The sequence below is a fragment of the Pholis gunnellus genome, assembly GCF_910591455.1.
Source record: "Pholis gunnellus genome assembly, chromosome: 1".
In the NCBI taxonomy this organism is placed as follows: domain Eukaryota; kingdom Metazoa; phylum Chordata; class Actinopteri; order Perciformes; family Pholidae; genus Pholis; species Pholis gunnellus.
The window spans coordinates 3765520-3789512 of NC_136528.1; the positions used below are offsets into that span (position 1 = coordinate 3765520).

A 23993-nucleotide genomic window follows, 5' to 3' on the forward strand; every position below is an offset into this window, starting at 1 on the left:
CTCTGGCCACCGCTGTCGCTGACGGCATTAAACTGGCATTGTAAAATATTGTTTTAAAATCTGATGTAAAAACAGATTCCAGAAACAGAAATCATAGATGTTTCTTTGTCTGACCCCACAAATCCAACTTCAAATGGTCCTTTACATAATTAGCAACATGACATGTTGATGTGCTGTTCAGAATGCATCTGTTGCCCCCCCCTACAGATTTGGTCCCCCCCAATGTTGACTCCATGGTAACGGCCCTGGGTCTTGCCGTCAGCTCTTATAAATGTCTCTAATTGCTCTACATGTTTGGCTCTGTTTCCTCTAATTGGGTGTCCTCTCTGATGTGATGGACGGTCTATTTAGTGTGGACAGAAGGTAACGAGTCGTCTTCTGTGAGGTGTTGGAGAGTGCAGGACTGTTACAGCTGAAACGTGTAGATGTGACACAAACTGAACTCAACGGTTTAGTCCCTTTAACCGTCTCACAAACGTTGGCTGGCGACAGGTTGTGTCAGCTGTTGCTTATTAACGTTAATTCTGTGGGGTAACTTGACGACGGGCCAAAATCAAACTCATCACAAACTAACAAACACGCCAAAGATTGTCTGTGAGTGAATAAGTTGCGCTCTGTAACACCACTGTACAATCAGAGTGTTTCTCTAGTTCCACGTCATCTCTCAACCCCAGTAGTTATTGATTCTATAGATTGGAATCAGAACCTTCAGTAGGATTTAATAGCTACAGCTGTTATTTCAATGTGTCAGATACATATTTAATCAGCATTTAGTTTCATATAAATATTGGGTCAGATTATCATAACAAACGCTTTTCGGGTTCTGGGCTGAAAATCCATTGAACATACTCATTTTACAATGAGCTTAGAAAACCCACTTTCTAATCCTTTTCTGGATCAACCCAGATATACCACATCCACAGCCCATCCTAAGGTCTACAAAAACATATAAAAAGGTCTGTAATCACATCCAGATTGGCCGGCATGCTGTTTAATATGCAGCAATCACAGAGCAGACAGAAAATTCCTTCCAGTTAACAATAACACGTTACCACACAGTTGAGAGGGATGAGCCTCCATCAGCTCCTCTCCACATAAAAACAGAACCATGATTCTGTCCTCACTCGTGGCTACATTCCTCTCCTCTAACAGATCAGTCAGCAGCATCTGTTGAGGTCCTCAATGTGCACCCTATCTGTTATCCATCTGCAATTTATGAGTGCGCGTGTCTCGCCTGATGACTGCTTGCAAGAAGTATTGTGCCCAGAACATTCCAAGGAGTATTTTTAGTGCAAGTAAGTAAACCATGTGTCAATGATTTCAAGACACACATGGTGTGTGTTATACCTGAGAAATACTCCAGTGTCTCCAGGAAGTCCTGAGAGGCCATTTAGTCGCGTGTTACTTGATGTTGTTCCGTTCCATCATCTACTTTAACACTTCAGCCGTCTACATACCTGCTTTGAGACCAAAGGGGGTGCATTCCAATCCCTGTCTCTGTAAACACCACACAGTGCAGTCAGAGAGTGCATCTGAGGCCTGGTGTGCTGACGATGCACCGGATGTTACAGTTATACTGATAAACGCTGTGAGGCAAAGTTAAATAAAATACTCTTTAAAATGATTTTCTAAATCTGGTCTTCTAAACCTCGAGAACAGATTTGGGACAAAGCCTGCAGGATGGCTTCAGTTGACATTTTGAACAAGTACAGAAGGTATTTCTACACTTTTCTGCGTCGTTCTATTTCTTCTTATTGTCAAATAAATATTCTCTGACCTCCCTCACCTGACTGGGACTGTCAGCCCAAAGGCTCGATGGCGCCCCCCTACCAAGTTGGACACATGTAACCCCTTCACTGCTGCTTCACCAACATGTATGGCATTCTGTTTGCAGGTGTTACGTGTGTAGCATACGATACAGAACAGTTCTTGTTGGAATGTACTGTAACAGATGTGTATTCTGCCTGACCGCAGCAGCTGTGCAAACCTTTTACGCCACGTTTTCAAACCTACAGGTGTTTGGTACTCCAGAGATAGATCTTTGACCGGGTGTCTTACGACCTAACTTCACGGTGTGGACTGGACCACAATATGTGAGCTGAGAAGAGCAGCAAAATCCACTCCAGTTTAGCTCCGTAACAAATGTGAGGAATGCTGCCCTAAGGTGATATTTAGAGGCGGCATCAATGCAAAAAAACTCAAGCTGCAGATATGCTGAGTTGTATGACTCCATTTCCTGAGTGTAAAGAGACTGGAGCAGAAAGGAGAGCCAGAGGAACACCTGGCTCACATGTTGTTACAGCAAACACCTGTACTGTCAGCAGAGAATTTGGTCAGCCACAAAAGATACTGCAAAAACACTCCAGCAGTCAAATACCACAGACAAAGATATGAAATGTTTGCTTTGCAATATATGTGAGCACAGGCTCACGGGATGGAGCAGAGTCTCTCGTCAAAACAGACTTTCAACAAAGCTTGCTCTGAATGCTGCGGCTCCACTGGACGGCGTACAAGAACCACACAGGCTGTTATGGAACTGTGGTTGAATCCAAGTCCCGATCCAGAGCTGTGCACAGCTGCTTCAGGTTAGACCAGGCTACGCTCTGAGCAGGGACTCATGCAGTGAGGTGAAGTTTGGGTTAAGCAGGGATAGAGACCAGAGCATCCAGTTCAAGGAAGTGTATGTGTGTGTGTGTGTGTTTGTTTACCTGCAGGGGGCCAGGCTTTGATGTAGCCAGTGCAATGCACCACGGAGTACTGAGCCTCTCCTTCTTTTGAGGGTCCAAGGCCATTCCTGTCCATCACACACACACACACACACACACACACACACACACACACACACACACACACACACACACACACACACACACACACACACACACACACACACACACACACACACACACACACAGACATAGCATCATGTTAGGTACTCAGACACAGCTGTGGAAGGACTCCACAACAACACAGGCTCTCTCAGACGTGTAATAATCAGACTGCTTTAAGTATTGGCTTTAGTAAACAAACACTGCATATATATATCTCTCTATATATTATGGACGCACATAGTTAATGCTGCATCTATACACATTTATATCTAAATAACAAATGATACAATATGATATTATGACAGAGTTGATTATCATTAAATACAAATGGTAGTGTCACAAAAGAGATGTTATATAACCGGCTCCATTATTGGTGCACTAGCCCTGGTTTTGTTCTATTGATATGGATCATCTTTCCTACAAAGAGCACTGCCTTATTGATTGAGTCTTAGCGCTAGCATCTTCTTAGCTCAATGCTATGATTACATTTTCAACCATACCTGAAAACAGGCAGATTAACATTTTATTTACCAAAAGACTTGTAGAGAGACCAGTTCAGGCTGCACACGACTCTTAAAAAGCTGATTGTAAAGCTTAATTGCTGTGAGCTAGGCCTCCTGTTCTGGAAAGTGACGCCAATGCTGAAGTGCTTTGAACCTGCATTCTTTCTAATGGCCATCAGGGGGCATCAAGGGTCCCGTTTAGAGTCAAACAGACCATGAAGCAGGGTGTGCTTTAGGGGGGCGGGGCTACCTTGTGATTGACAGGTCTACCACTGCGTTGTCTGTATTTTCGTTTTTTCAACTTTAACTCTTTCATAGAGTGTTTTCACTTCACGAGAGTCAGTTGTAACACTGTGGTCCTCAAAACATCCTACTCAGCGTTTAGTTCTTAGCTCCACCCTCTAGTGTCACTTCTGGCAGCAAAAAGACAAGATGGCGACGGCTAAAATGCCAAACTCGAGCCTTCAAAACATTGTGACTTGGTCCACGTCTTATATTCAGTCCGTCTGTGAGCGTGGGTAATAACTGAAGGTGACCCAGATGATGTCAACCTCTTCATCCGCGGCTTTCGGCTCATCCGGATCTTAGCAGCTGGACAGTTAAACCCGGAGACTATCTGAATCTTTACAATCACACATGATTTCATCTGATGACTGTCAACTCCCAGTCACACTGGAAGAGTATTTGGAAAACTGACGGGAGCGTGTCCTCCAGAGAGGGAAGAGCCCGGCAGAAAGTAATTACAGTGGATTAGAGAGGAAGTTCCTGTACCTGTATCTCTTCCTCATGTTAGACAGGCGGTTTAGGGAGATGTGATCCAGAGGAGCAGTACCGCACCTGCACACAAGTAAGAAACAAAGACAAAGGCATACATTACATTCCAGTGGTACATGATGCCAGTTAGTGGCTGCTAATCACAGTCCTCTCTTTATGGACGAATAACATGTTGGTACTTCACGGAACAGTTAGTTCTTCAAAGAGTGACGTTGGTCTCTATTCCAGTGCTATTATACAATCAGTACATTTCCCACTGAATCCTGTGGCACACACTGCAACGTAGAAGACATCGACCCACGTTAAAACACCACCGAGAAAGAACAATGGTCCCTTACTTCATGGTCTAGTTTTATAGCTGAGGGGAATCCAATTCAAATCATTCATACATTAAAACCATAAGAATGGTGTAAGTACCAAAAAAAGGTCTTTATATTGTTGAAAGGATTCATTTTTTAATCTTCTTTTTCTCAACAGAAGTGAAACGCCATGTTCAATGTTCAATGTTCCAACCCTAACACAAGTAATCAGTCAAATTGAGAGCACCTTAAAGGGTCAGTGTGTAGCATATAGGGGGATGTATTGACAGGAGTAGAATATAGTATTCATAACTATGTTTTTATTAGAGTAAAATCACCTGAAACTACACCCCACTGTGTTTTCGTTAACTTAGACTGAGCCCTTTATATCTTCATAGGGAGCGGGTCCTCTTCAAGGAGTCATCCAAGTCTATTCAGCAGCCCAGAACGGACAAGCCAATCTCTGGTTCTAGAGAGCCTCTCATGTTGGTATATTAGGAGGCCACCGTAGATCTCAAACACGCTTGAGAAACCAGTGAGTCACCGAGTGCGAGCCTGTGGCACCGCTAGCCACCGCCTGACTCCGTTGCTCCTAAAGTCGGCGGTGTTATGGTTACTAGCGTTACGGCAGTCTCCGGAAGGGAAGAGTGAGCTGAGGGAGATTGAGTTGGTTGCAATCTGCAATCTCACCACTAGATGTCCCTACATCCTGGGCACTGTCCCTTTAAAGAGTAAGGTAGTAGTATTATTCCAAAGAAAAGTCTTGTGATATCCTGAACTGGAACATAAAGAGCAATTTGTATTGCATAGGTTAGATAGTGGCATTGGGATATCCAACATATATGTGCTGTCAAAACAATGGTGAGCTATTTGACATGCATGAACCGTTTGAGTTTTGTTGTCGTCGGACGGGTTAAAAAAACTTGTCTGGATAAAATGTTATCATGTAGTTTCTATTCCAATACTAACACATGCTAATAAACTTGAATCAAGTGTGACCTCCATCAAACCTTCCAAAAGAAACAGCATTCACAATACTGAATCCGAGCAGCGTGGCGGCAAGTCTTAAATATACAGAACCTTCTTTTACAAGTTTGTAAAGTGGAAGGAAGCAGCTCAGTCAGTCAGTCAGGTGGGGATGTGAGGGGGAAGTCACCACACAACAGCTGCACTTTGTTTACTCAGAATGGTCCGATTCAAGTTAAAGCAAGTTTAAAGGTTCTATATATGCTATTTAAAACGTTAATACACCATCCAGTAACTATTGCCATGTGTAGATATAGGAGGTGTAATGTCTACCTGAGCAGAGCATGAAGTCTCCTTCTGTGTGTGGTCTTATCAGAGCTTCTCTGTGCCTTTTAGTGCATGTTAGTGCATGTGAGCGTGTCCCACTGGTTCGCTCTCACGGCATCATCGTGGAAGAGTAGCACCCACCGTCCGATTAGCACTGTTAGCTGCAAGCCGCTAGCTCAGCCGTCGCCATGTTGAGAGCAGTATGGAGGAACTTAGCAACTTTAAATGGCAGCGACTCAAGGTATGAATTTGACCCCAACAGCTGGAACTCAGATGAACTTCATCAGGGCTGGAGCTACATTATTATCAAGAACGCTCATCAAGGATTTAACCCAATGTGGCTCAATGAAATTGCTTGTTTTAACAAAACATGAGTTCAAATCCCAAAGATATTCAGTTTACTATCATAAGCAGTATGTTCACTTTATCTGGCTACCAGTTGGACAGAGGACAATTTCACCCTAACCACAAAGAGAGGCGCCAAGTGTGTGGCAGCACAGTGCTGCAGTAGATCAAGCAAAAAACAGACAAGGCTACACATGAGCTCCACAAATAGGACCTGCATGTTATCGTTGATGATACTGAATCTTATGCAGTTTTTTTACCAGACTTTGGCAGATAGAACAAAAACTGAACCCTGGCTATATGTGACAAAGGACACTTTTCAGATCCTCATATTTGAGACTGGAACCAGCAAATATGTAGCTTTAATGGACTAATATCACCAGCTCCTAATTGTAATCATGTTTATATTGTCTGTACAGCAGTGGTGGCGAGTGGTGTAGCGAACATGATGATGTGTTCAACGTTATCTTCATTAACTGAATAAATCCAGTTGTTTGAAGATGTTTCACAGTCATCTAAAATATATCAGAGATGAATTATGAACTAGCTCTAAGCAGCTTAGAATACATCATGAACACTAATGACAAGATTTGTTTTAGTCAATAAAGAAACAATCTTTTACATCTTAATCTTTTGAATTGAGCTGTTTTTATGCAAATAACCACTAAAGATGACTTCAACAAAGTAAAAAGACTGTTGACGCTTGACAGTTGAAATGATTTTCAGGACAGTGATGAAAAATAACAGTCAGGAGCCGATTGAATCAGCTGCTATAACAAAACAACAACAACAAGAACGCGATCGATGCATCTCAATACCGTTATATGTGTTATATGTACTATATCGCGTCCCTCGTGACTGCACTCTGCCAGTGTCTGGTCAGGGCAGTATGTGTCCTTCTTGTAGCACTGACTACATGGTATCCCTACTCAGTGTGTGGAGTCCAACAGTGGAGGCAGCCATTGCTCCAGCTGAACTTCCTTTGTACAGTCGCAGGGTGCTTTTTTCTCGTGGCTGAACATTACATACGCCGGCCTGGATCTCATAATGGCTTCCCTGAAATGTGCAGTGTTCCTCAGCCGTGTTTATGTACGTGTCACTGAGTTGGTTGCGTTTCACTGTCTGGTTTTGCAGTTTCTCCCGGCGTCCCAGCAGCATGTTGTTTGAATTATGCAGAGCCTAGAATAGCAACAGAACAGAAGAACATGCCAATCCAACAACAACTCCCAACAGCGTGCCACGCTGAGGCTCTCGTGCGACCGGCAGGCCTTTGTGATGGATCCAGACAAAACAAGGCCACAGCCAGCACGTCAGCAACTAAACTGGAAAGGTGTGTTATTTGGTTAAACTAACATGAGTTCGTACGAGCCCGCGGGGCAGTCAAAGCTGCTTTGATGTCGTTTGTAGCCAATGAGTAATGGGCCAAACTGTGAGACCCTGACATCATAGAGCACACGCAACAAGAAACATTCAGCAAGAAACTGGGTTCGCAAAGATGTCAACAGACGGCAATAATTATTAGAATATAGATAGTTCAACTATCTATGACACATGGAAACATCAGTCATTTACCAGCAACCTCTAGGGAGCAGAAACCTTCATGCTGGATAGTCATAGTCAGGATAGAAAGGCACGTCGTGGTGTTTGTTGCTTTAAAAAGCAGGAATGAGTCACACGTTATTGCTGTTTGGCATTAAGGAGCTGCTGTGTGCACATTGTCACAGCTGTCAGTTAAAAGCTGCTGTTACAGCTTTTGTTGTCAAAGCACATTTGAACTCTATTCAAGTACAAGCCAGCGACACAATACAGGCTCCTCTTAAATTAGAGCCATTAACACCTCGTCCAGTGGCCTCCTGCTGGTGGGCCTGTCATCACTTATGATCCATGTAAGAATCAGAATAGATCCCACAAACTCTTTTTGTAATTTTAGGAAATTGGTTGTTGTTGTTGTTGTTGTTGTTGTTGTGTGTGTACAAGACTGAACGTTTATTCAGTAATCTCACCACAAGCTCCACTAGTAGTTTTGTTCTGGAGCGTTCTTCCTGAGCGCTTTGAGGACTTCTGCTCCATGTTAAGCCAACATGTAGAAGTCCTTAAAGCAGCTATAATTGATATTTCCATAATAACAATGATGTATGCGTTACAGCTTGTGAATTATTTGGTCGCTGCGGTGGATGATTCAGGTATTGATGTGGTCAAATGAAGTTATCGCTCCTCCTTCTTTATCATGGTTAAAGTGCTTTGTTTTGATCAGTACTCTGAGTACTTGGATCAAGTAACTCCTGAACACACATATGTACTTTTTACCTCTGTTCGTATCTCACATCTAGTTTCCTCCTGTGTCTCTGACTCACTCTGATAGCTCTAAACAGGCCTTCACATTATGATTAATTGTGGGTATAATAGCCTGAACACCATAATCAATCAAAATAGATTGTGTGTGTGTGTGTGTGTGTGTGTGTGTGTGTGTGTGTGTGTGTGTGTGTGTTTGGCTAGTTGGAAGCAGCTCAGCAGGACTTCTGAATGAAAGCAACAAAACTGCCACTCTTGTCTTTGTTAAGGTTTAAAGGCTGCCACTTTGTGAGCGACGTCGCTCTGACTGGCTGCCACGTTACAGCAGCCCCTGCTGTCTGCAGGACGACTGATTCACATCTACCGTTTGAAAGCAGACGTGTGCTTATATCAGAGGCTCCATCTGTTTCCAACATGCTTCCATTTAGACACACCTCGTTGACTTTACTGAGCCGTTATCTACATCTAGTGGGGAACAAGAGTGACCTCTGCGGGGCAAACCCAACAAAGGAATTCACAAAGTCAAATCCGATTGCTCAAGTCTTGCCTATCGTTGACCTGATCGGCAAATCATATTTCATATATCATATTTCATCATAGTCTTTGCTCATGTTCTCCATGTTCTCATGAGCTACATTGGCTATGTTCACACTGTTGAGTGTCTCACAGACAGCTCTGGAGGAGGACACAGAGGGACGGCTCAGTGAGACAGGATGGGCCTCAAACTGCTACGCTACCCCCGACATTCCAGGATGTTCCCGGCAGGTACACGCACACACACACACACACACACACACACACACACACACACACACACACACACACACACACACACACACACACATCTCAAGAGTATACGCAAGTTCTGCATGCAGCACCAAGATTACATGCGGTTTAAGGAATTGTAAAACGTACCAAGCCAAATTAAACCAACAGGACTTGTGAAATATTTGTGAAATAAAAACTAGTGTAATACTCTTGGACAATTATGTGACTGGACTGATACATTTCATAACGTTGCATTACTGAAATTCTGTATGAGATTGAACAACACAAGATGATGTAAGACTGCAGACAGCCCAGTTCTGGATGGAGTCTGACACAAATAACAACACACAGTCGCACACACACCTCATGCGGCAGATGAAGGACCGCCGGGAGCCCATGCACATCCTCATGGAGGACTGCTGGCCCTCCTTCTTCACTGTTCCTGTCTTCAGGTCCAGAATCCGCCCTGTGGACACACAAACAGCAGATCAAATTAAAATACCATGAGCATGAAGACCAGTAAATACAGTTACAGCAAACAGCCGGTTACTCCTTATGACCTGTGTTCTTATAAGAGGACCTGCATGTGTCTGCTGGGCTGAGACTCTCTGATCACAGCTCAGTAGTTGTGGCTCTAAGCTGTGGACACGTAATCACACCGTCGAACACAGCAGGAGGCCAAACTGAGGCTGTGCAGTGGTCACCTAGGTAACACACAATAATCAACCACGAGCACAACTAAAGAAGAACATTCGACGTATTTCAGATTAAAATAGTTTGTCTCTTCGCCTTTTGGTTGCACCTGTTGTTTGGCTGATATGTGTGCTTTTAGCTAACAATGAACACGGAGAATTTTCTTTTACACGTCCACTCGGAATAGATTCGGGGGAATGTGTTCCTTCACACTGCATCATATCCATCATGTCAGAAGTGGTGTTTTAATGAACTTATAACAAAAGTCCCTCATAGGCCCGATTTATCAGACTGTGACTGACAATTGTGTGAGAGTTCTTTCCAACCAACCCTATTTACTGGCATTGAGACATTCCTGTGGCGGCCCAAAGAGACAGCTGATGAGTGGAGCTGCCAGAGGAAAACCTGCTCCGACACAGAGTTCACACTGACCCTCCATGTGTTGAACACCTTCCTGCACGGAGGTGGTGACAGTGACACCGTGAGAATAATCAGAAATCACTTCATAACCGCCACTTCTGGTGAATCCAATTAGTCAAACTATTTCTCACTGAGACTTGATCCTCGATCGCACGGTTACAGTGTTTGTTTGGAGTAGGAGGAAGGGGAGGACCCCACAGCTGGGCCGTGTAACTATAACGTGTCTCCATCATCGTTAGAGCAGGACTGATGCTCTCCAGATGGAGAGGGGAATCCTTCATATCTTCTATGTATGAAAGGTGATGAAGGAGAGCAGGCTGATGAGCATGGTGAACACGTGACTAGACCACATGACATCTTCAACAACTCGCCCAAAGAGCAACAAGCACATCTCACTCAAAACTATTTTCCACCTGCAGGACTTTGCATGCTGGGAGTAAACACTGTGCTCATGTCCAGCTCAGGATGAACGTTGTATTATATGTACGTATACCGAGCTTTGGCTTTAACCGTTCTATTCCACCGGATACAGGAACAGCTTCTCTCCACCAGCCGTCACTCTGATGAACACTTCATCAGACACACTGCATCTTCATTTGCACTATTATCACCTTCTGCTCTAATATCACAAATCCATGTTCTTAAGATATATATTTATATTGAACATAGCAATTAAACATTAAATGTTTATGCTTAGTTTCTCTGTTCTACTTTGTTGTCTTTAATGTCCTTGTTGTTCTTATATTTCTCTTGTTTATTGTGTGTATTTCATGTGTGTGTGTGTGTGTGTGTACGATGAGAGTAACGTGTAACCGGAGTTAAATGCATACATGGCCAATAAAGCTGATTCTGATTCTGAGATGTTTATGCGTTTGGAATGTCAGAAAGATGTAAATATCACTCCATCCCACCACGCAGACGTCCTAAAGGCAGCCAGTCCCACGTGGGTGGAGGTTCTTCTCTGAGCACACCTTCTGAAAGGCTTTCTCTCCAACCAGAGAAGTTCCATTGTTCTCAACAGCAGTTCAACAGTTTGGGTAGAACACGTATTCCCTCGCTTGCTGAGAATCTCATGTTTGTGTCTGTGATCCCAGTGAATGGATCACATTATTCATAATTCCCCACAAAGAACTACAAGACAGCAACAACTGGTGTTCCGTCTGATTCAAGTTCTTCAGTCCTCCACATCAGTGAGCTGCACAACAAAGTAGAACCAGTGAGCAGCAGCAGAAGGAGGAGACATACTGCTTTAGTTCCACTGAAGGAAACTCGGGAGAAACGACCGGGACTTCAAAGGCTGCGTATGTGCTGGAGTATGTGCGCATGCTCGTGTGTGCATTTCCTTCGGTCACAGCTCTACATGGAGATTAGTGTGTTATGTGGATTACTCCGGGGTCGTCTGGACGGACTGACGGGACACACTGAGATGCTGTGGAGCCTGCAGAGGACCGCGGCAGAGGAAGAGATGCAACAGACAATGCTGCCCTCTGGTGAGCACCATGAGCATGTGGGACATAGAAGAGCATTCTGGGATGTTATAATGAACAGTGAGCGTGTGTTACTGTATGAGTGTCTACCGTTGGTAGAAATGTCTTGAGGTGAGACAGGAAGTGTAAACTAGGATAGGACACGGCCATGACAAGCTAAGAACAGACCGTGCGAGGCACACGACGACTCCTGCGTTAGTAGGACGGTTCCTACGGCACTAAGCCGTGGCACGAGGCTGCTGCTGAGAAATGAGTCCATGTTGGGTCCTTTCTGATGAATATAAATAGACATTAACACTTTGGAAGATATCATTTCTCAGGACTTGAGTTTTCTTACTCATAATTTCATTTAGTAGAAATTGACAGTATATGTCGTCTGTATTCATTCTGGGTTTCCTCTGGTGTGTTTTTAGTTCCACATGAGGTTGATGAAACTATTGTTCCTCCTAATACTGCCGCTCCTGTTTCTCTGCCCACCCGTGTACAAGCTGCCCACTTTTGCGTCGTTTTTTCTTCATCAGCTATTTTTGGGATTGGTAATAGTTTCTAGGACACTGATCGTTGAGCCCGGTCCGTTCCGCTGTCTCCTTGTCGTTGAACTCTGTACTTTTGTTTTGTTTTTCGCTCAAATATCGCTGCGATGGGCCAGATGTTGACTGTCTGTTGCCGGTAGTCTGAGCTGTGTGGTCATGAATTCCACTACTGATGTTTTGGGGTCTTCTGGGGTTTGTTCAGGACTGCTGCAGAACAGCCTCTTTCCTGTTTTTGGTTTTCAGCGGCATCACAGTACTGACCCTCGTTAAGACATACGGCTTCTCTGCCGTCTCCCCTGACTGTGAATTTGCAGTCTGAAGTCATAGCTGTGACAGCGATGGAGCTCTTTCTACAGCAGGACATGTTGGTACGTCATTGCAGGAAAAGCCCAGGTGTGACTACCAACATGAAGAAGCTGGTTTCAGGGGGATGGGGGCTTTGCAAACCATTCACTCACAGCAGCAGTTGTATTTGTAGTGAGAGTACTTCCTCTACCTGTCATGGAGTTTTCTGAAGTACTGAGCTGTTCCCTCAGCTTGTCCACGTCGTCGGGGTGGACCTGTTCATACAGAGTGCTGCCAAACCACTCTGCCTGGGGATGGTTCAGCACCGGCGCCACCGAGTCCGACACGTATATCACCCGGCCCGTCTCCGCGGCGACGACAAACAGGAAGCCGTCCGCCGCCTCCAGGATCAGATGCTTCAGTTCCTACAGGGAGCAAGAACGCTGCATGAGCTCACAGACATAAACACACGAGCAGATAGGTCCAGAGACATGTGCACTGATGGAAACACTGGAGTGGTGTCAAGGATCTGGACTGCAGGAAGGAGGGAACTGAGATCGGTTTTACATCAACTCAAATTAAGAGGCAGAGTTCAAATAATAATCAGCTGTGTGCTGCTTTACATGCATGCAATCAGGTTGCACTTTGAATCTTTCCTTGTGAGTGTGCAAGTTTAAATATCTCGTGGTGCCCGATGATCATTACTGAGTAGAGACACAAGCCACTGTCTATTCCACCTCCACCTCCACCTCCACAGTCCCAAGCGGAGGGAGGGTTGAGCTTTGTGCTCCTCTGCACGGATGCTTAACCACTGACTAAAGAAACACCGTACACAGCGACAGAAAACGTCACAAAACAATCCATTTATCCGTTAGTTAGCGTGTTCCACAAATAGGACATCGACACTGGAATGACCAAAGCTTAGGGACACTGTAACATGTCTTTTTACCTCTCATAAAATAACAGTACATCTTGACTTATTGGCGATATTAATGTGATGTTTCGTGATCCCAAACTGGAACATATTGTCTGCTGTTTATATGGCCGGTGAATACTGGTGAACGTTCACTTCTTTTAACTTTACCTGAAAAATAAGTTCAGTCCGATCCAATCAAATAAAAGAGTGTGTCCGACGTGTATTTTATCATTATTTCGTTACTCAAGTCGGGTTTTTTCAGTAAACACTTTTCCACCACTGATTTAACACCACGCTGTTCACTAATGAGCTATAGTTACTAACAAGTGGAAGAGGCCTGTGGCGTTTTACTCAGCATTGATTTTCCTTGGTTAGAAGTCAGACTGTAGCCTGACTGTAGGCTGAGGGGGGTCGAGTGAGGCCAAAGAAGTGGTCCAGCTGAGACCGTGAGCAGGTCTGTGACCAGACGCCTCCACGAGGACGGAGAGAAGCGCAGAGCGAAGAGTTTCTTTAGTTTAGAGTTCATACGTGATGCTGAACATTTAGATTTAATGCTTTGAAGATTTGACCGTTGCCGTAGAAAATCGACACCCGAACCAGTATTCAATGCCGCAGGGTTTCTGTGTATCCTTTAAATATGCATACATGCAAAAATCCCAAATAGCATTTGTAACAAAGAAAAGTAGTCCCACATTATTCATTATGCATCAACATTAATTATTAAGAGTTTTTCTCAGAAGGATAGCGATGTCTGTTGTGTGTGTGTGTGTGTGTGTGTGTGTGTGTGTGTGTGTGTGTGTGTGTGTGTGTGTGTGTGTGTGTGTGTGTGTGTGTGTGTGTCCAGCGGAGGAGATCGATACAGTCTAGACAAAGCAGGTCTTTTATCTTATATGTTGCTTTCGGCTTCATTCATGTGTTCATAGGCCTGCATATGAGCAAATCATTTTGATCGGCTATCGCTGTAATTTATCACTGGATTTATTTCCATTAAAAGGAAAATCTTTAAAGTTAGATTTTTGTCCTCAATTCTCATTCGGTAATAACAGTAAAGAAAGCAACAATAACAGTGAGGGAGGTTTGAGCAAAGTCGGACAGCTTGCGTTCCCAGAATGCTCCACGTGGAGCGGCTTTTAACTTGAAGTATTGAAAACGTCTGTGATCCAATGTGGTCAAGAAATAAAACAGGAAACAGTGCAAGGATGTGTTTGTTTTACATGTCCTGGGTCTGCCAGTACGGTACCTGTTCAGTGAGGAAGGAGGGCTTATAGGCCCCATCAGTGGACGTGTTGCCAGTGCCCCTCATGGACTTCATATGGGAGACAGCCATACGCAGGATGGTCAGTTTGTCAGGCTTCCGGGCCAGGGCGCTGCAGGTAGGGACCATGTCGGACAGCTCGGTGATGTACTGGGTCATTTTGTTGCGCCGGCGTCGCTCAATCTCACTGTGGTTCTCTCTAAAACAGAGAAAATGCAGTTTGACACTTGGAGAGAGCACTGGAAACCACGACCCAGCCCTGCTGATGCATGGGAACATGATTACTCTCCAGACCTTTGACTGGGCTTTACATCGTCAATGTCCCTCAACCTACCATCGACTTTAGCATAGACTGAAACGCTAGAGGGAGGATTTTACCACTAAATCAACTAAATCACACTAACAAGTGATGGTATATTGCCTGGAGTCTGTAATAAATTTGTTGGGATCAACTTTTGGTTGAATGATTGATGCTGTGTGTTTGAATAAACTAGCTTTGCCAACTGCTCACTATTCGTTTTGAAGACGCACGTCTGCTCTGAGTGCTTTGACGCAGGTCAGCCAGAAAGGTCTTTGATGAGAAACTGACTTTGACTGAGGAGAACTTCCTTCAGACAGCTGTGAGATGAAACCCTAGTACCTCCGTATGAGACAAAGTACCCTTCAGACTCATTCATATCACATTGACACTATTCACTGAGACCACGCGTGTTTTCTGGGCTTTTTCTTTTGACTGCATCGATGTTTCTCTCAGGGGATGTGACTAATTGCTGGTGTTTGACACTGTGGGCGTGTTAGCGATGCTTCAAGTGATAAACTGAGTTTATGATATTTCCTGTCATTATTGACACAGATGTTTAGCAGATAAACATCATTATTCTTTCTTTTAGGACGGCCTCATCCACTTTGTGTCAGAAAAGGGCTTAAAGGGGACTCCTCATGCTCACTTTCAGATTCTGTTGTATTTTGGGGTTTTTTTCATACTGGCTGTGTGAATAGACCTGTATTCTTCTTCTGTTTTAAAGCCTGTCTCTTTAAGACTCCCTCCAAAAACAGCTCAGTCTGCTCAGTCTGTGAGGAAATCTTTGCATCTTTGCAAAAAGTAGTTCCCAAACTGTTGGCAGTATATTCTAACGAACCTGCATGTGACATAGGAAGGGGAGCCCGATCTGATTGGCTTATTGAATCACATGTTTTCTGTCTAGACAGCCCACAAAAAAAAACAAGGATGTGTCCCCTTTAAGTAGTCAATGCATCCACACGCCGGACGTCTTTGTTTCCAGCGGTGCTCAGCTCTCCTGTCTATGAGACATCTGAAACAAACCGACTCTGCTGTGCCCAGTTTGAAAAGTGGGCCGTTCCCACAAGACGGAGAAGGAGCTTCCTTTCTGTGGTATATTATATCGTCAGTATCAAGCAAAGAACCGCTGAGTGTTCCTATCTGCCAGCTCTACTGACATATGCACAGACTGTTGAGAGGAGTACTGCCCCACCACACTGGAACGCTTGTGATAGTCAACATACCGACAAATAAAATGGTTTCTAATATACCAATATTGACCCAATATCATCATTTTGGCACCAGTTGTCAGTATTTCCCTCTTCGGTCAGAACAGGTGTGTAGTGTGCCGGCTGTGCAGTCCGTTGAGCCCTGAGTCAAGGGAACATCCTCTGTGGCCACAGCTAGCTAGGCCTACCTGGCGAATCTCTCCTTATCCCCACCAGTAATCTCATCATCATCATCATCATCATCATCATACCTACAGAGAAGAGAGGACACAGCATGTAACACAACGTACACACACACACAGGTAAACAGCTTCTCTGTCTATATTCCTCACATGCAGTGATTGTCACATGTTAACGCATGAGAGTAGATGGTTCAAAGACTGATGGAAGAACATCCTGCTGTCACTGGTTCGGACATTTACACTTACTGGACTTCACGACATAAGTCATGTCCTACTTACACACTGAAATAGTGCACAAACTGATTGAATCTAAAAGTAAGGCAGCAACATGGAACAAAGAAATATTATGATTATATATAATTATTATAATTATAGTAGGGTAATGGACATGAACTGGTTAAACCTGTCTGATAGTTGCTGCCCTACAAGACTATAGAAGCAAAAGAATAGCAGTCGCAGTTTGAGTCTCAGAAGCAGCTGAATGCCTCACTGTCAAATCTTTCTGTGTGGATTTAATCAGAAATCAAGTTTCACACTTGTCCCGTCTCAGCTGTCTTCATTCTTTAGCCTAATAAAGACCCAAGCAGCCCAAAGACCTTCTGGTCTCTGTGCAGCTGTGCATCGCTGTGAGTCACACACTGAGAAGCAGAGTGAACATAAGCTCCTGGCTGAGAGAATCAGCTCATCATTTCCTCTAACATATGTGCACACAGTGCATGTAGAGGATAGTCCCTTCACAGGGACTATATGGAGCCCAATAAATCATACATGTAACGCTACTGTCCATTATCAAGAGTGCAGTTCCTCCTGTGTTCAGCCGAGAGCAGCTCCTCCTCCTCACTGTCACCACTCAACTTAGCAGAGATAAATCCACTGCTGTGTTGTCAGCTCAGAAATAAAGCACTTACTGTCATGCACATCCTACAGACCTACACTCTACACAACATGAGAAGAGAGAAAAGGAAAATAAATGAAACGTGAGGTCGGTTGAGACGCAGTGAGAGAGGAACACTCGAGTCCCTCTTTAAAAGAAAAGACAGAACAGAGCACAGCATGTTGAATGGAAGCTGATCGTGGTACAAACAGAGGGTGTCTGCGCTGTGCTCCTTTAATATGTTCGTGTCAGCTTTAATCTACCACACCTGCAGATACCCTGAAACAGGAAGTGTGTTTCCTCTGTGAACTCGTTCTCAAACATTCAGACAGGGCTGGTGCTGCTTCCTGCTTTCTACGTGCTCACCTTGAAAATTTGCTCGGCCCCTCTCCGTCTTCGTCATCAAAGTCCATTCTAGAGAAACAAGCACAGGAAACATAGTGACTGCTTCTGTTAAGACTTGCCAGCTGACAGCGCTCTCTAGTGACTGCAGCCCTGTGCCTTCTAGTACAGTGTGTGTACATCCACAGCTGGAGACGAGTTCTTCCTCATTTGGTTCCGTTGTGTCTGCTGATGATCGAACCAATAGAACAACGTGTGCATCAGGCCAACAGTTGATGACTCAGCATTACAGAGCCAACGCTCTCATCTCAACACCACCAGCCTCGTTGCCCTTCCACTGCGATCTAGTCACTGTGACACAGCTTGAATCAGTCATCTGGGACTAGAGTTAGCATGAGGTGTCATGATGGTTAAAAAGCTGAGAAAACAACTCAGGAGCTGTACTGAAGTCTGATAAGACCGGAATGGCGGCATCATTTGGTTCTGCAGCATTTTGAGGTAAATGCCTAGAAGAAGGTTATTAACAGATGTGTCTCAGTGTAACACCACCTGACCGTAATGGAACCACAAAGGGGTGATGGGATTTCCATCTCTCGGCTCAAGTGCTAATTGTAAAACTACTCCTGAACCGAAACAAGTATTTCATCCTCTACTGCAGGAAAACTGATTCAGGTTCAGCCGTTGTCGACACAGTTTGAGTTTGAGGCATCCGGGCTCCCTTCGTCTTTAAAAGGTGCCCAGATCCGAGATCGGGGGCCTTTCTGTTACCTTTTAACGGCTCTTAATAACGTGTCGATGACGAGCCGGCGGCTCATAGCTAATGGTGCTAACTGTGCAAACAGAGGCAACAGTGTTGACAGAGCTGTAAGTGTGTCCCTGAGGGTGGGACGCTGTAACGCTGTAGGAGAGCGGTGCAGAGCGGTGGCAGTGAGCTAACCAGTGGGACACGCTCACATGCACTCACATGCACTCACATGCACTAAAAGCTATGAAAGACGCTTTGTATGGAAGACATCAACGGCTCCAGCACAAGTTAGATGTGGAGCCGGGTTAAAGCAGAGCCCCCTTAGTGACACTGAAAACTCTGACTTTAGGCTTATCCTACTGCTAACCCACTAGTTTTGCTTTGTAGTACACTCCCGTGGTTACACGCACACGCGCACACACACACACACACACCGGTCTCTGCTCAGTTTGTATGCATGATCTACCTGATGGCTTGATTGATGCACCATGCTAGCAGCAGTTTCTCTATGAGGGGGAATGGAGAGGATTATTTTGTCTGTTGTTGTCTTGGGATCCTCTTACTTAACTACAACCTGGCTCATCCCCCCCCCCCCCCACACACACACACACACACACACACACACAGCTTCATAAATAAAGCAGTGATGACAGAGACAAGAGGAGTCCCTGCTGTCTCCCTGTGCCATGTTTATTTGGCGTATTGCCTGGATCCAGCGCTGTATTATTTATTCATGTTTATGTAGGCCTGATGCCTGTGCATGGGTTAAATGCATTGCTTTGGCCCCTGGGGATTAGATTTACAAGGTACTGAACTCATGTGCAGGGCCCCGTACGCTGCTTCTTCCACACTAATGCAGAACCAGAAAATGCCATTCACATGTCAAATGAGGTTCCATTCTCTACGGAGTTTGAGGTTGTTTTCCTGAGAAACTCTGCGTCCAAAGGGAAACACTTTAAGAAGCGGTTGCTGTGCTTTGCCCTTTCTTTTCCTGTTGACAGAAACACATTGCATTGCCACTGGCATTGATGAGCAGATGATCCCTTAACATCCCACAGACGTATCTCACTACAGACGCATGGTGGCAGAAAGAAAAGTCGAGAGTAGAGCTGCAACAAGATCGTTGTATGTTCACATAACATCAGCTCAGGTTGGGTCATTATCATGAAAGAGAACAGTTGGTGCAAATGAACAAAAAGGTTTTTCTAGTGCACATCAGGACTTCTTAGGGCGACTTGGAGAAAGGTTTGATTTGCAGGCAAATTGTGAAATGTTGTTTTTGTTGAGAAATGTTGTTTTTTTTATGAAAGTTGAGCGCAGTAAACACCCAAATCAAGACTACATGAAACGTGTGACGCTACAGTAATCACCAGAGTCCAGAGTAAAGGTGGTGAGAGGTTTGCTGGTGCTGGGGAGGCAGAGAACAACGCAACATCCAGTGACCCAACTGATCAGCCTCAACTGTGAAGTATTATTTTGAAAGTGGAAGAGCTACTCTGGTTAGTGGTTAGGGAAGAAAGCTGACTCCAGATCAGCCAATGGCAAAATGTAACTGCCATAGCGTGTTTCTACCAGTAGGGGGCAGTCGCTATGCACCAGGACACTGAATACACCAACAGTACACCTGAAACACCCATATCCACTGGGTGTCAGCTGTGTAAAGGGGTTAGTTCATATTTAATATCATTTTACTGTTTCCTCTTCTTCTTAAGGGGCTGTTTGTGTCTCCTAGTACGACGCCTGGGAAGCTAAATCAAACAGTAACACTGTTAGCCCCGTTAACCAGTGTGCTCACCGAACAACAGAGCACACTGGTTAATGAATAACCTGCAGCAGCACCATGCTCGTTTTCTAACAGCTGCTAGAAGCAGCAAGAAGTAGCATTTTTGAAAAGCCAGGTTAGCTGTGGCAGCTGGACACAAGCAGGGTGTCCACATGTGCATACACATGTCCAGCTGGGGACCCGGGCTGCACACTTCAATGTGCTCTTTAAGCTATAAACTAAACGATACGACTGTATGATGAGTGCTGCTGGTAACGTGTATGTAATGTATATGAAGTGTTATGTCAGCACTGAAGACACTCACCCTCCAGATCTCCTCTTGCCCCCCCGGCCTGGCACAGCTCCTCCCATCCTCACCGGACCGCCGCCCACGGCCCCCGGCATCGCCACTGTGCCTGGCAACTCGCTGCCCATCTCTGGGAAGACAAGAGCACAACATCAGGGTTAGCAGAGGTATGTTACTGTTACTTATGATTATGAACAGAAGATAATCGCGTCACGGTCTGTGTCCTGCTCCGCTTCCTGCCTTAGTTTGACCCGTCCTTCGTTGTCACTCGTTACTAGCACTCGTATCCATAATCGTATTCATTCAACAGTGTTTTATTATTTATTACTAAATAGTCTTTCTTGATCTTTTTCTTCTCTCTGCCATGATGTGTGTCGCACGCTGTCCTGAGCTGGAGTGTGTGTGTGTGTGTGTGTGTCAGCACAAAGACAAAGAGCCTGAGAGAGCTTTGAGACGAGGACTTCCCTTTTAAACTTGGACCATAGTGCTCCAGAGGACTGAGGCGTGTGGCCCACACAGTGAAGGGCTGTGGTTACCAGATTCCATCTTAAAATACACACATGTTCCAGCACTATGTGCACATTCAGTAGTGACGGCAGTAAAACACATGCTGCTGTTGCATGTGTGTCATTATGGCTGAGAAGGAATTATACTGTGTTCATCATCCTCTCTTCTCTCTCACGTGCACTATTGTCCTTCCTCACACACCGACCCGTTCTGTGCGGCTCGCCGTTTTCCTCTGCACACCAACTCACTCCCTCGCTCGGTCGGCCGCAACGGATAGGCCAAACAAACCCTCCGGTACGCCCCAGTGCACCGAGCAACATAGTTAATATTTGATACGGTGTGCATTCCTCCCCCCTCCACGTCTTCCCAGAGAGGCACACTCACACTGCAGTGCAGGAGCAGCCGTCCATCATTCATTCATGAAGTGGGTTTGAGTAACACACAGCTCTAGACTAGCGGTATGTGATGAGGACTCAGCTGCTTCGTCTGACAATCAGCGCTCATTCAGCCTGGCAGGAACACTGCTGCCTTTCTCCTACCAAGTCTAAAAAGGCACTCTATATATCACACAAATGTGGGCTATTACCCATGGTGCACTTCACCATTCACAGTGCTACACCTGTGCCATAAAGAGATACATTGGCTTTTTAAAGCGAGTTCCATTATTCACCGTTTCTGCTAAAATATGAGAACATTGAAGCACCAATCCTCCGTATGTGATGAACATTAAGAGTGAAGCAGCTCCCTGTGTCTCAATGTGGCTCTGACAACAAACCACATCGCACCCTGAGCAATGGTTGCTATTAGACTTTCTCGACAGACAGGGTTGTAAAAACAGCACACATAGTGTAATATAATCCAGTAGCCTTGTTGTCACGATGTCCTCCTCGCCTGCTCGCTGTGCGTTCCGTGTTCACACTCGGCCCGGCTCCGTCACACACATGGACCGGATGCTCTACCTTCAGAGCTCCTATTGAGGATTCAGATGAAGCTTTCAATGTGTTAGTGCAGCTGCCAGCCTTCCTTTTGTGTGTGAGCAGCTTTTGACCGCAGTGAAAACATGTATTTTTTTGAAAGGTTAAGCGCCAACAAATATGGATTGAGGCAGAATCTGATATAAAACATGACACGATCACATCTATCTCTTCTCAATAGATTTGGGTTTTTTGGACTGAGACAGCAGCACACACACATGTGCTGTATGTGTGTGTTCTTTTAATAATTAACATACAGAACAAGTCTACATTATGCATTCATAAGGCATGGAGAGAAAAGATGAGCAGAGACACGACACTTCATGTCAACACAGAGCAGATGATCTGTTTCGTGTATTTGCCGCTCGGACAGACGACTTCTCGTGGCCGGTTGTGTTCAGCCGCTCTGCCGTCTCACTGGAGACTCACCAGAACCCTGCAGCCGGTGCTGCTGCTGCACCGCTCTGGTACCAGAACCCTGCAGCCGGTGCTGCTGCTGCACCGCTCTGGTACCAGAACCCTGCAGCCGGTGCTGCTGCTGCTGCACCGCTCTGGTACCAGTGGTGGTCTCAGACAAAAGTGACCGGCATTGTTCAAAGAATTCAGTCCATGAAACTATTGTGTGAGCGCAGCCTCTGTTCACAGAAGCAGAACTTCTGGGGCTGAGGATGACGTTGTGATTATACAAAATAAAAAGGAACTTTGGGTCCAGAGTGTGTGTGAGTCATCATGCAGGAACTACCACGGAGGCAGCACTGCGTCTGTCCGTCTGTCGACAGATGTGCTCTCCACTGTAGCGTAGCACCAATACAATTCTTTTTTGTCCTGAGGATATCTTACTTTGAGGACAAACATGTTTTAACTTAACAAATGTTAAATATTGCCTAAAAAACAAGCTGCAGTACAAGAACTTTAAACTGGATTCAGTTTAAAACAACAGCGTTAGTCAGCCTTGCCATATTGATATTGGCTTACTGTCCTATGATAAGAGACAAGACATGAGACTCAGTGCAGACATGTGGAACGTATGTGTGTCCATTAGCACTAAAGCCACAGCTGTCTATAGCGTAAGAGGACCATCTCTGCATTCCTCTGATGCAGGGTCTTAAAAACACACAGCTAGTGGATCACAAGCCTGGTTTGAATTCAGGCACATCTTCAGACAGCCAACAGCTAAAAAGCCCTGAGGTGAAATGCATTAATGAGCCCGTGGAGGAACTTTCTCCTCTTCAATCAGCGCTCTCTGACAAGGTTGTTCTATTCCCTCTCTCTCGTCTGTCGTCCTTTCTGTCTTCCCTGCAGATGACTTTTCCCAAACCACCACGTCTGTCAACCGCCTCCGGACATTTAACATTCACATTCCGAAGGGAATACACAGAAAAACACACGCAGACATATATTCAAAGTACTTTCTTTAGTATTTAAAAAAACATAACCAACAGAGTTGTCGCAGAGAATCGATACTTCAGTACCAAGTCGAAGCCAAATGTGACAGTACTCGTTCTACTTGTTTTCTTCACCTTCCGATTCCTCTTCCCCTGTCTCAATCTCTCTCTGTCACACACACACACACACACACACACACACACACACACACACACACACACACACACACACACACACACACACACAGACAGACTCCGTCTCTGTCCTCAGCTCCTGACTTGTTTTCCTCTAATGCATAAAGTTTGCGGCTCTGATCCGAGTGGTTGATAACGCTGGTGTTTGCATGCTGGCCGGTGCTGATTGGCTCTCATAGCGACTCACTGACCCACGCATCACTAATGAGTCTCAGAGCTGCATTCTGAATCACTCAACATCATGGAATAAAAATCCTTTGTGAAGTAAGCAAACGATTGGTTTAGAAGATAGAAACAATTACATATAATGTTCTGATCACTAAAAAAGGACATTATAACAAATAAAATCTGACAAGAGAGAAAACATTTTGACTAAATGTAATCAAGTTGACTCAAATGTATTGACTTAAACTAAAACTATGAAACTATTAAGCATTTTTGTCGAGTCAAAATAAATGTAATCATTTCCAAAATGTTTTTATCTAACAAAATGTTGTGCTGGCGTTTTCACTGCGGT

The 23993-nt window shown here is 44.8% G+C and overlaps 1 protein-coding gene across 1 annotated transcript in view; it reads right to left on the bottom strand.

The window, feature by feature from the left end:
• arnt2 (aryl-hydrocarbon receptor nuclear translocator 2) overlaps positions 1–23993 on the bottom strand; it is a 44887-nt gene that overhangs the window by 16242 nt on the left and 4652 nt on the right. The window contains exons 2-8 of the mRNA XM_079165877.1: positions 20434–20545; positions 17626–17673; positions 14680–14893; positions 12735–12948; positions 9469–9571; positions 4106–4171; positions 2709–2794 (exon numbers count right to left, since the gene is read on the bottom strand). Coding sequence (XP_079022003.1) covers positions 2709–2794; positions 4106–4171; positions 9469–9571; positions 12735–12948; positions 14680–14893; positions 17626–17673; positions 20434–20545 — 843 coding nt within the window. The remainder of the gene's footprint in view (positions 1–2708; positions 2795–4105; positions 4172–9468; positions 9572–12734; positions 12949–14679; positions 14894–17625; positions 17674–20433; positions 20546–23993) is intronic.